The following is a 12,020-nucleotide window of genomic DNA, read 5'->3' on the forward strand; positions in this document are numbered from 1 at the left end:
TTTAAAATAAAAATATTTGATAAAACCATTTTAATTGGTTAAATAAACATAAATGTTTTTAATTCTAAATATATGTTTAAAGAAAATACTAAAGTAATTTCTTAAAATTAATTAAAGTAAACTAAAAGCCAAATAATTTGTTAAATTTTCAATTAAACTATTTTGTTTGAATTGGCTTTTAAGTTTAGGGTGTAAATTTTAATTTTTTGGTGTAAGTTTAGGAGTAAGATTTTATTTTGTTTTTATTTTTGTTTATTTTTAAATGATTAATTTATAAAAACAATCTTTTTGTTTTTATTTTATTAATTCAGAAAAGATTTTAAAATCATTTTAAAATAACAAGAAAATCAAATAAATCGGACAATATAGTTGTATTTAACTGCTACGTTATTTTTATTTTTCTTTTTTCAAATAAAGATATATATATATATATATAAAAATAGAGTAATTATTTCACTCCCGACTCATTTAAAAAAAAAGATCTTTGAAAGTAGAGTATTCTAAACACAGTAATCGCCATGATATCCCCAAAGAGACTTGCTGCGATGACGAGGAATTTCGTTGCAAAGAAGAAGAAGAAGAAGAAGAGCGTAAGTTGGTTGTTTGGAACATCAACGACAACAACAAGAGCAGGAAAGAGAGACCACGTTGTCGTTTACAGCAGCGACGACAAGCGTTTTGAGTTGGCGTTGAAATATATGGGAAGTCTGCTAATATTGGAACTGGTGAGAATGTCGACGGAGATGGAGGCAGTGGACGGAGACGGAGATGGAGATGGAGATGGAGATGGTCATACTACTATCAGGTTGGCTTGTGAGAGTTCCATCTTGGAGTATGTCATTTCTTTCATTGACAAGCATGATGGGTATGTCGATGAAGATACACAGAAGGCTCTTCTCAGCATCTTCGTCTCAAATATTGGTCACACTCACCACCAGAGCCACACTTCGTGACCATATCTTGATTCAGTTGTTTACGGATTCTTTTTTGTTCTTTTGGCATGTATTGTTTTGTTAGGAATTAATCCATTCAAACACAATTCTTTCTGTTTATTTAAAAATAATATATATATATTTATATGATCGTGATGATTTAAGTTTTGGTGTTTACTGATGTTTTTTTTTTTAAATTGAGCGAGATGAGATATATTTGAGATAAATAATCACATATTTCTTCTTTTCTAATTTTAAAATTCTAATGAACGGTCGGAATGCGTCGCACTTGTTGATGCATGCAGTACACCGAGCGCTACCCCCGGGTTGTGCATGCGATACTTTGTCATCGAGCCATAGATCCACTCGATCCCGCGCTCGTACCATTCCTTTCTGCTTCTATAACTACAATGAACAACCTCATATAAAAAAAATTAGAATTATAATTTCCGCCGGTTAAAGAGTCCTTTATTCAAAATGTGCAGAAATTTAATACTAAAATCAAATAATCATTATTATAGACATAGAATATCAAATATGTATTTTCAATAACAAGTTATTTCAAACAAATCATGACAAATAAATCAAAAAGTTCTAGATAACATGGATAAGAATTTGTGATTACTCAAGATTATCTATATATGATCATCTGATATGATTTTAACTGATAAATGTTATTTTGATTATAAAAAAAATTAAATACATACCTGTCTGTACTTTGTAATCTTATTATATAAAATTCTTTAATTGTATATCTATATATTTATATAGTGATCACTAGTAGACCATAGAGGCAGCGATTGAATAAAGATTCCAAATTTTAATAAATTCCGAACTACTTTTTTTATAAACTTCATAAATAATGTATTAAAGGGCAACATGCCCAATACTAGGAAATTGAATTCGTGAATGGCAGTAGAGGTTGAGAGTCACAATTTATAGGGTTATATTCCTATGAATAAGAATATATCATTTTACATCAAATTTGAATTAGAGAATACCTAATGACCATTATCGATAACATAAAGTATTAAACTATATATGATTTCAAATTTTAGGATAATTGATAGTTGTTATCGAAAACATATAAAACTAATTATTGTATTTTGTTATAACACAAAGAGCTAATAAGCATATTCCTTTGTTAGATTTTCCAAATTGGCTTTGTAAATGGCATATGGATTTGTTTGATTATGGAGATTTGGGTTCACAAATGGCATATGGTTTTGTTTAATTTTGAAAATTTGTTTCTAGATGGTGTGAGTGTGAGAGTTGTTGCTTCCGCAAATTTGCTTTTGCGCTTGGGTTCATGAATGGTATCACGGAGAGAGAACCATTGACATATTTGCATATGTATATTTATTTTTGGCTATTCAAAATTTTTGTCACCCGAACTATGACCTATACATTATCGTGCCCCTTGCTTTTTTCTGACTATTGAAAATTCCCCCTGAACTATTCACCACATTGTAAAGTGGGACTTCTGTCTAATTCTGTCCCATGTGACTAAAATAGTGTTTGATAAGAATAAGTATCATCTCCACAATGATTGAATTAGCAAAAAATCGTGCAAAAATTATTACTAAACAATATGGATTAAGCAATTGATAAAGATTTGATTAAACCTGAAAAACTAAACAAGAAAGTAAATAAAACAAACAAAAAGACAAGAAAGCAAGCTAACGAAATGAGCTAGAATAACTAATTCATTCTAATATGCAAAAGTTGACATCAGTGCTACATGAATGCTACAACAAATTGGGTATTATTAATTAGAAATTCTAAGCAAGTTCATAGGCTTTCGTCGAAGTAACTATAATTTAAATTCTTTAGTTAAACTAAACATATGTCTATGTCAATCTAACTTCAATAATACATTCCAAGCACCAATTCCATCAAGTTATGCAAGGTAATAATATATGTCTATACCATTACAAATTACAATCTAATAGAATAATCTTGCACCATTCAAGTCTTGTGTCCATTAACCCTAACCTTTTTGGTATTAAAAGTGATGGCTGTCGTATACCACACAAATTTAACAATGATTTTTCTTTCAATACTTCCAATTATTTCAGTATAATAGCAAGCACAGGTCGAACCCACGAGGGCTATCGTTCACTTTATTATTCAAGAATTAACACTAAAACTTAAAAGGGGATTTTGATTTTTAACTCAAAATTAAATAGCATAAACTAGAAAGCAATTAAAGATGGATATTACGATATTAAGAAGCAGTTAAAGGTTAATCTCCACCCTCGACAATCATTCCTAATCACTAATAATAAATATTATTCCAATTTCTCAATTAAACTATTAACCCCGCAAATAACGTTGAAGCAGTCAATTATCCCAGTCTCCCTATTATAAGTAATCAAGGCGAAGCGCTCAATAATTAACTCTTTTATCTAAGCAATAAATCTATGAAGCATACAATCTATTTGTTATCCCCAAAAATTGGAGATCGATGACGTGGCAATAGAGGTGACAAGTGGCAGTGCATGGTCAGTAAAAGACACATTAATAGTCAATAAATATATTGGCTCCTCAGAGTTGTGATAAAATTTTGACTGGCTTGAAAAGTGTCATAACCGACCAGGCATGACCTTGTCCGACCAGTAGTGACATTACTGCCCAGGAGTGACATTACTGCCCAGGAGTGACATTGCTGCACAGGAGTGACATTGCTGCCCAAGAATGACATTGCTGCCCAGTAATGACTTTGCTGCCCAGAAATGTCATGCTAGACCAGTGTGCCATGTTAGACCAGAGATATGGCATGCTAGACCAGAGTGCCATGTTAGACCAGAGATATGGCATGCTGCCATGTTAGACGAGAGACATGACATGCTAGACCAGAGTGCCATGTTAGACGAGAGACGTGGCATGCAGAGTGCCATGTTAGACGAGAGACATGGCATGCTAGACCAGAGTGCCATGTTAGACCAGAGGAATGCGTGTCCTACCAACCAAGTGCGTAACTGGTCAGTAGAGGTATGGCCGACCAGAAGGTGTTCATCAACCAGGTAGAACAGACTACGTCAAGATTCCCAGAAACGGCTTCAACAAGTATCGATCTTGGCATACGCGGGAATCTCTTATTCTTCCCACAAATTGGGGATTCTGTTAAATTTCGAATATTTTTGTAATTTAAATATAATGAAATATCCCGATTCTAGGGGAGAGCAGGTGTATGATCCTAAGCCTATAAATATATGGCTTATGGGATTAGAAAATGGGCTTATTTTTTGGAGACTTTTGGGAAATTTTGGGTCTGAGTTTTCTAGAGAGAGAAGTGCTTGTAACTGAAAGAATTCTTGTATTCTTATAATCTGTACTGAAGAAACTCAGTTGGCTCAGTTCATCTGATCTTGAGTACAGATTTATAATCACAACTCTAAGTGGATTAGGCTATTACCAACATATTGGGGTTGAACCACTATAAAAATTGCGTGTGTTATTTACTTTCTTTTCAAAACCGGCTGTGTCGTTTTATTTCTCTTGAAGGCTTTATCGTTTTTGACGTTCTCACGTCGTTGGCCAAAAACGCGGTCAACACTATTTAACTTAGATAAAGCATTAAGTCCTATGGAAACAAGTTAATCTAGGCAATAAATTAATGAAGCATATAATTTATTTAACCTAGGTTCTATTTTTTATCACAATCAACAATTCTTTTGACATAACTATCAATTGTATTTTATCACATACACTTAGAATCCTAAACTATTAGATGAGTAGTAATTCTAAGATGACAATTGAACAATGTAAAACCTTAATTAGTTGGCCACCTAACAAGAAATTACAAGATTCATAATATTCAATTGGAAAAATAGAAACAATCTAATATTGAGAGAAATTAAAGAACAATATTCATTATCAATAATCAAGAATTCATGTCTTGGGTTTTGAATTAACCCTTAACCTAAAAAGAACCTACTCCATAATAGTAATCATAATCACAAACATAATTATAATAAAAATTAAAGAGATTAAGGGAAGAAAAGAAACTAGATTGATGAACAAAAGTAATGTAGTCTTGTAGTCTTCTCTCCAGCCCTTTCTCAGTCTTTTTCTCTCTTAAAACCGTCATAAAGATCCCCCTCAAATTAACCATAATCATCCTTTATAGTCTCAATTAAATTTTAATTAAAAAGTAATAAAAAATCTGAAAACGACATCGCAAGCCGCGGCCTAGAACAAAAAATGTGCCAAAATCTGTCCCTCAGGCAGCGGCCTATCTGGAAGAAAAAATTCTGAAAGTGCAATTTCCATTTAAAGTGTCGCGGCCTGAGTTTTTTAAGCCGCGGCCTACCTCCAATTTCTTCAATTCTTGATCTTAGATAGCTTCCATGTTGCCACCACTTCCACATTTCAATCCCGAAAGCTTTGAATACTCCTAAAACTTTATTTTAACTACACTTGCCATCAAAATGTCAGATTTATCATCATAAAACGCAACGTAGAAAATATGTTGTAGAATCACGAAACTTAGTTAAAACTATTAAAAATGCTATCATAACACCATCCAAGCATAGAAAAACTTAACAAATATTAATACAAAAATGACCTTATCAAATTCCTCCACACTTGAATATTGCTAGTCCCTTAGCAAAACACTAAAATAACAAAAATAAAAATAAAACAAACTAATCTAGACTCACTAAACAACGGTCTTGTCCAAAGCTTGAATGTCTCTGAGAATCACACAAATAAGTAATGCCAAAACAATTCAGATTTTCATACTCATTAGAATTTCAACTCCATATGTAATTTACCATTTGATTTTCAAAAATAATTTACTAAGCACTTAATCACAACACCAACTCAAATATGCATCAAATTTAATCCATACTTGCCAAATCATTTTCTTTTAAATCAGTCCCTATATACCAAAATGTTTTTCAATGAAAAGCATCCACTCCATAGACATTAACCAATCATTCTCCACTAATATAAACACACAATGATCAAAAATCAAAAGGTCTTTATAGGCTTGTAATGTAAGGCTAAGGTTAAGGGTAGTTGAGAAAGATACATTTAAGCTCAAATCACACCATAGCATACATCAATTTCATTCTTTGAACTTGCCCCAAATTTTCCCATACAAATCAAGAAATACCTATTTTTTTTCTTACTCTTCTTTCCATAATGATCTCACTATTTCCCCATTTGCATATATGCATTTTCTTTCATTGCAAATCATTTTTTCTTTTGTTTTTTTTTCTTCATAATATTCCAATGAGAGAAATAAGATCATACACAAATTACAACCAAACAAATAACCCATAAGTATTCCCCCCCTTCCCCCCCCCCCCCCCCCCCCCCCTTTTTTTTACAAACCATCCCACAAGATCAAATCATATATAAATAACCATGTTGTAATGGGTTACAAAAATAAATATTTTTCAAGGAAGTATAAGGTCAAAAATTTTGGTTCATAGAAGAAAAGAAATAGTCATCATTGCTCAAACATGGGAAACTAAGGATTATCATATAATAGGTTGGCTTGAACGGCTCAAACGATCCAAAGAACTGCCTTAATCATCTTCCTAATCATGTGTACTTATGATTTCGCCTCAAACAATTGATTAATGATTTCTAGAGTGGTTGAGACTTAAATTTCTTCCCCCCCCCCCCCCCCCCCACACTTAAACAATACATTGTCCTCAATGAACTTAGGAAAATAAAAAATAATAATAAAATAAAATTAAAAAAATTAAAAGAGAAGAAAGAGAAAAAAAACTCCCTCATAACACATCATTCCTCAGGAATATCCATATCTGCCGCGCTAGCAACATCCTCATCATCAGGGGCCTGATATGGCACCATGGGCATGGGAACCGGTGGTGGGTATGGCTGCAACCAAGTAGTAGCAGGTAGGGCTGGCAATTTTCGATACGACACGATGACACGACTCGAAAACGACACGAAATAAATGGGTTTGGGTGACACATTTAATTTTCGTGTCATAATCGTGTCGACACGTTTAACACGTTTATTAAACGTGTCATTTTCGGGTTAACCCGCTTAACCCGAAAATGACACGCTTAAGACACGTTTAAGATTATATAAACATTTTAATTTATTTATATTATGTTAATCGTGTCAATTTCGTGTCAATTTCGTGTCGTGTAATTACACGTTTAATTGTGTATTAATCGTGTCAGATTTAGATTTGTGTCAAATGACAAATTTATTAAACGTGTTATCGTGTCGACACGTGTGACCCGCTAAGATAATCGTGACGTGTACGGGTTTACTCTAATCATGTCGTGTCATAATCGTGTCGACACGATTATGACACGATAACACGAATTGCCACCCCTAGTAGCAGGTGGATATGTAGACATATCAACGTTCAAACGAGCCTGATCCATTCTGTAACAAATATCCTGATAGCTTGCATATTCCACAAACCTCTGGTTGTGATCCAGGATATGCTGAGTATTCGCTCGAATATCAAGTCGACCATAATAAACCTCTTGCTCCAGAGCTTGTAAGCGTTGTTGAGTGGTCCTTCTACTATCGTTCAGAGGAGGAACAGGGGCCGGAGTAGAAGATTGGCCTTGATCATTAACTTGAACATTGGTTTTCCCCTTCAATCGATCAAGGGTATTATGATCAATGATGCGCAATGGATGTACCTTGTCTTCAGACTCATCCCAAGGAACACCGGCCTTCTTACATAACGCAGTGATCAAAGAGGGAACATAAAAGCCATTCGTCACTTGACTCATACTTCGGATGATGGAAGCATGAATAATTTGGCCCACATTAATGGTTTTGTCTGTGAGAATTGCATAAAGAAGAATTGCTTCATGAATATCCACATGACCAAGTTGGGTTGTCGGCATTAATTTTCCCCCCATGAACCACTGCCAAGCTTTTGTATTACTATCCAGGTACGCGGCTTTGATGTAGCGAGGAGCCCCATTATTATATAAATTCCAAACAGCACCCGGCATTGCAATTTCATCAATAATAGGTTGATGATCAAAATTATCTTTAACCACACCATATTCATCACGCTGAAAGTGAGGTAGCTCATAATAACTATTAATATCAGCTGCTTTGAAGGACACTTTCACACCTCTTACTTTCACCTTGTAATTTTCATGAGCCATAGCGTTGGCATAAAACTCACGAACAATAGGACCAATGCCCGATTCAGGATGAGCACATAATTTTTCCCAACCTCGAGACTCAATTTGATGCATGAGGAAAGGTTGATCATGATGCATATGAAGATCAAATCCTCGCTCAGGGACCCATGCCTTATCATGAGCAATGGCATTCAAGTAGCTCTCATAGGCCTCCATAGACACAAATTTTAGGGGATCATATGGAATTGGTGTCGATGAAGAAGTTTGATTCCTATTTGTCTTTGGAGCCATGGCTGTCCAAAAATTAGAAAAATAAAGAACAAGAACCCAACAACACCATTGTTAGTCATTAAAAGATTAAGAGAAAAATACCACAATGGCCAACATTAATCCATACCAAAGTTTAAATGCCCCCAAATCCGGGGTCAAAGTGACACAATGCATCCACTCAACTCCTACATAACAATTTCTAACTCACCCCAAAAACATTCATACACCAACCATATACTTCATTCCTCACAAACTTTTTATCAAACACATAGAGTGCATAAAAATATCATCTCCAACAAATTATATACCATGAAGCAAAACTTTCCAAAAAATCAGAATGTCCATGAATTAATAATCAAAGTAATACAAAGGACATGGATTACCAAAATAAACTACCACACAAATATTTCCAAAATACACCACACTTCAAGTATTCAAGTAACAAAACAAATATTTTATTTCAAAGAAAAAAACTTACTTGATGAAATTAATGAATGTGAGTGCAAATCTTCTTGGATTATATATATGAAAAGTGAAAGAAATGCAGCAAACAAAAGAGAATGTGTGAATTTCGGATTAGTGTGGGGAAATTCGGATTAGTGTGGGGAAATAAAGGTAGAGATGTGTTTATGGAGATATGGGGGAATTAAGATGGGGATGTGTTTATGTAGTAATGGAAACAAGGGGAAATGGAGGAATTGAGAGGGGTTTGTGATGAGAATGATGGGAAAAAGAAGAAAGAGGAATGAGGGTTTTTGGTGATGTTTAGATAAATGATGATATGAAGTTGTTTTAAAATTAAAAAGAGGCTGAAATCGTAGGCCGTTGTAACGCCCCAAACTCCAGGGACCGTTACGGTGTGCCTTGTAAACAGTGCTAAACCCGCTATTCGAGTCATTTGGCCAAAAAACGTGTAACTAAGTGTGATTAGCGGTTTAGGGATTAAACATTTTGGTTAAGATGTAACGTTTCACTAGAACGTTTAATATATACATTGGGATCCCGAAAATAAAGTTTCAGAGTTTATTACAGAAAATATTTACAACAGGCCGTTCTAAGCGGGAAAACAGGGTTCAACCCTAGTTCCACTTTAAACCTCGGCCGTGGCGGACGAGCAGCTGCATATGTACACGTCATCACTTAAGCTCTCCAACTCAAGGATGGTCCAGCTTCCTCTTGCCTTTACCTGCACCACGTAGCACCCGTGAGCCGAAGCCCAGCAAGAAAACACAATAAAGCATGGTATACGATCATAATAACCATTCAGGACTATCAGTCCAAGCAAATAGGTGACAATAGCCAAAAGTCACAATAATGAGCATCGCTCCCTTTAGCCATGTGACGATAGGGTCACCAGGGCTTAACTGATAAGTGATCTTTTCATAAGTTGATTAGGACAGGTGCATGGTGAATGGTCACCAGCATAACCTTCCTCCCGACCCTAGAGTCGTGCCATGGACAGCGTCCCTTGGCCATGTGACAAACAGTCACCGGGGTCATATACCTTGGCCATAAACATCTGTTCATAGACCAGGCAAGCGCTTATAAGTTCTTCGACCTTAGGGTCGGTCTGGCATTAATGCCATAGAGCCATTCAATGCATGATTCTCGACTCTAGAGTCGGTCCCTGACTAGTCAGTGTCTTTCACAAGTAAGACATGCCACCAACCATATATCGCATGTTCCATATCCATAAACGAGGCATTTAGCATGCTTACTAAACAGGTAATAGTGCTATTAGGCCATGCATAAACACAGAGGCTCAAGCTCTGAACAATATCACACTCAGTATATAAAGCATGTCCCAATCACATGTTTCTCATGCATCATATGCAATAAATCCAGCAATCTCACACGCACCAATAACAGCCATGCATGTCACGTTTAATAGTCAACCAACATGCATCAAAAATAGCCATGCATGTCATACCCATTAATCAACCAACATGCATCATAATAACCATGCATGTCATACATAATAATCAATCGACATGCATCAACAACAACCATGCATGTCTCATATACACAGGGTGCAGTTTTCTTTCCTCAAAGTCGAGCTAGAACGATTAAAAGAACAACCCTTGAGAACGATCAACTTTTAGTCCTTTAGCGGTCACCTAGTCATAACCAAATATAAGGTATCATCAATAAAAATGATCAACTAAAGTTCCCAAATCAATATCTAGCCTCCGGGACATCAATCCCCACTTAACCGGGTACTAGGACCAACCCCGAGGCCTATGGTAGACATCCCTAGGCTAAAAACACAATTTTGGTCAAATCTGCCCTGATGGGCCGCGGCTCACCCTCCTAACAGAGCCATTTTCACCTTTAGAGCCAACACAGGCCGCGACACACCATAGACAGGCCGCGGCTCATTTCGCAAATCAGCCAAGAAACCAGCACGCACCAGCCAACTCTCCCCTGCGTTTTCCCTTGGAACCAAGCCTTCAAACCAGTTCCAAACCTTCTCCAAACACACAATTAAACCTCTAAACATCACCTATAACTTCCCCTCATCAAAACCCAACCAAACATACACAAAAACTCCCCTTGATTCCCACTTTCCACATCAAAAACCTTAAATTGAAAACCAAAAGGAAAACAGAGCATAACCTGAATTCAATGGCTAGAACTCACCTTAAAACGATTTTGAATCCCCTTAAATGTCTGAATCAAGTTCCCTAGCTCCCACCTTTGATCTCCTAGCTCAATTCCTCAATTTGGGCTCTCAAAAATCAAAGAAAAGTGAAGGAGGAACCTTGTACGGGAGAGAAAGGAAGAGAGGATGAGGATGGCTCTGTTTTGGTTCTGTATTTTCTACAGCCTTTAAGTCATATATATCCTTAGGGTGATATAAATCCTTAAGGTCAAAAGACCATAATGCCCCTAGGCCAAATAAATCCTTCTAAACACTCCCAAGGGTAAAATCGTCCTTTCCAACCTCTGTCGTTAATTATAATTAACGCTCTCCAATTCCCGCTATTCTCAATATTCCCAAACACCAATAAATCATATCCCATTACCCTTTAATTCCCGGTAATGCTCTAATCATTAAATTCACCCCGAGACTCACCCCGAGCCCCGAACTTAAGCCCGTTATGACTAGACCGAACACTTACATCTCATGATTGTCTCATGTCGATAGCTCGAACCAATCCACCTTATAATGTGGCTATATTAATTAATCACAATCACGCACCCAAAATATACAATTACGCCCACAGTGGCCAAATTACTAAATTACCGTCATAACTAACATATGAGCCCATATGCATGCATTCACCATCATATAATAATATAATTAACGTAAACATGCATATAACCATTAAATACTATAATAAATCAATTATGGCCCTCCCGGCCTCCTAATCAAGGTCCTAAACCTTATTAGGAAATTTGGGGCATTATAGCCGTGGCTTGCAAATGGTGTGCCGCGGCCTACACAATACCTGACGTGAGTTTCATAAATTCCTCTCGTGTGTCGCGGCCTAGCATATACGTGTCGCAGCTTGCGAACTGCTGAAACACTTTTTTGGAGAAAAGGGCCGCGGCACACCAAAGACGAGCCGCGGTCTGCGAACTCCTGAAGCAATTTTTTTCCTTTTTCTCGTAAAAGGGCCGCGGCCTACCTCGCCCTGATGCCTTTCATCATTTTTTTTTCATAAAAAGGCCGCGGCTTGCAAAATGTGAGCCGCGACCTAAATCCCTT

General features: G+C 36.2%; 1 protein-coding gene across 1 annotated transcript; it reads left to right on the forward strand.

Annotated features, from left to right (window-relative positions):
* Nucleotides 1–518: 518 nt before the first annotated feature.
* On the forward strand, nt 519–953 carry LOC133832594 (auxin-responsive protein SAUR68-like). Its single transcript, XM_062262934.1, has one exon. The coding sequence runs from the start codon at nt 519–521 to the stop codon at nt 951–953; it is 435 nt and encodes a 144-aa protein (XP_062118918.1).
* The last annotated feature ends 11,067 nt before the right edge of the window (nt 954–12,020 follow it).

Source organism: Humulus lupulus, chromosome 1 (assembly GCF_963169125.1).
Source record: "Humulus lupulus chromosome 1, drHumLupu1.1, whole genome shotgun sequence".
NCBI classification, from domain to species: domain Eukaryota; kingdom Viridiplantae; phylum Streptophyta; class Magnoliopsida; order Rosales; family Cannabaceae; genus Humulus; species Humulus lupulus.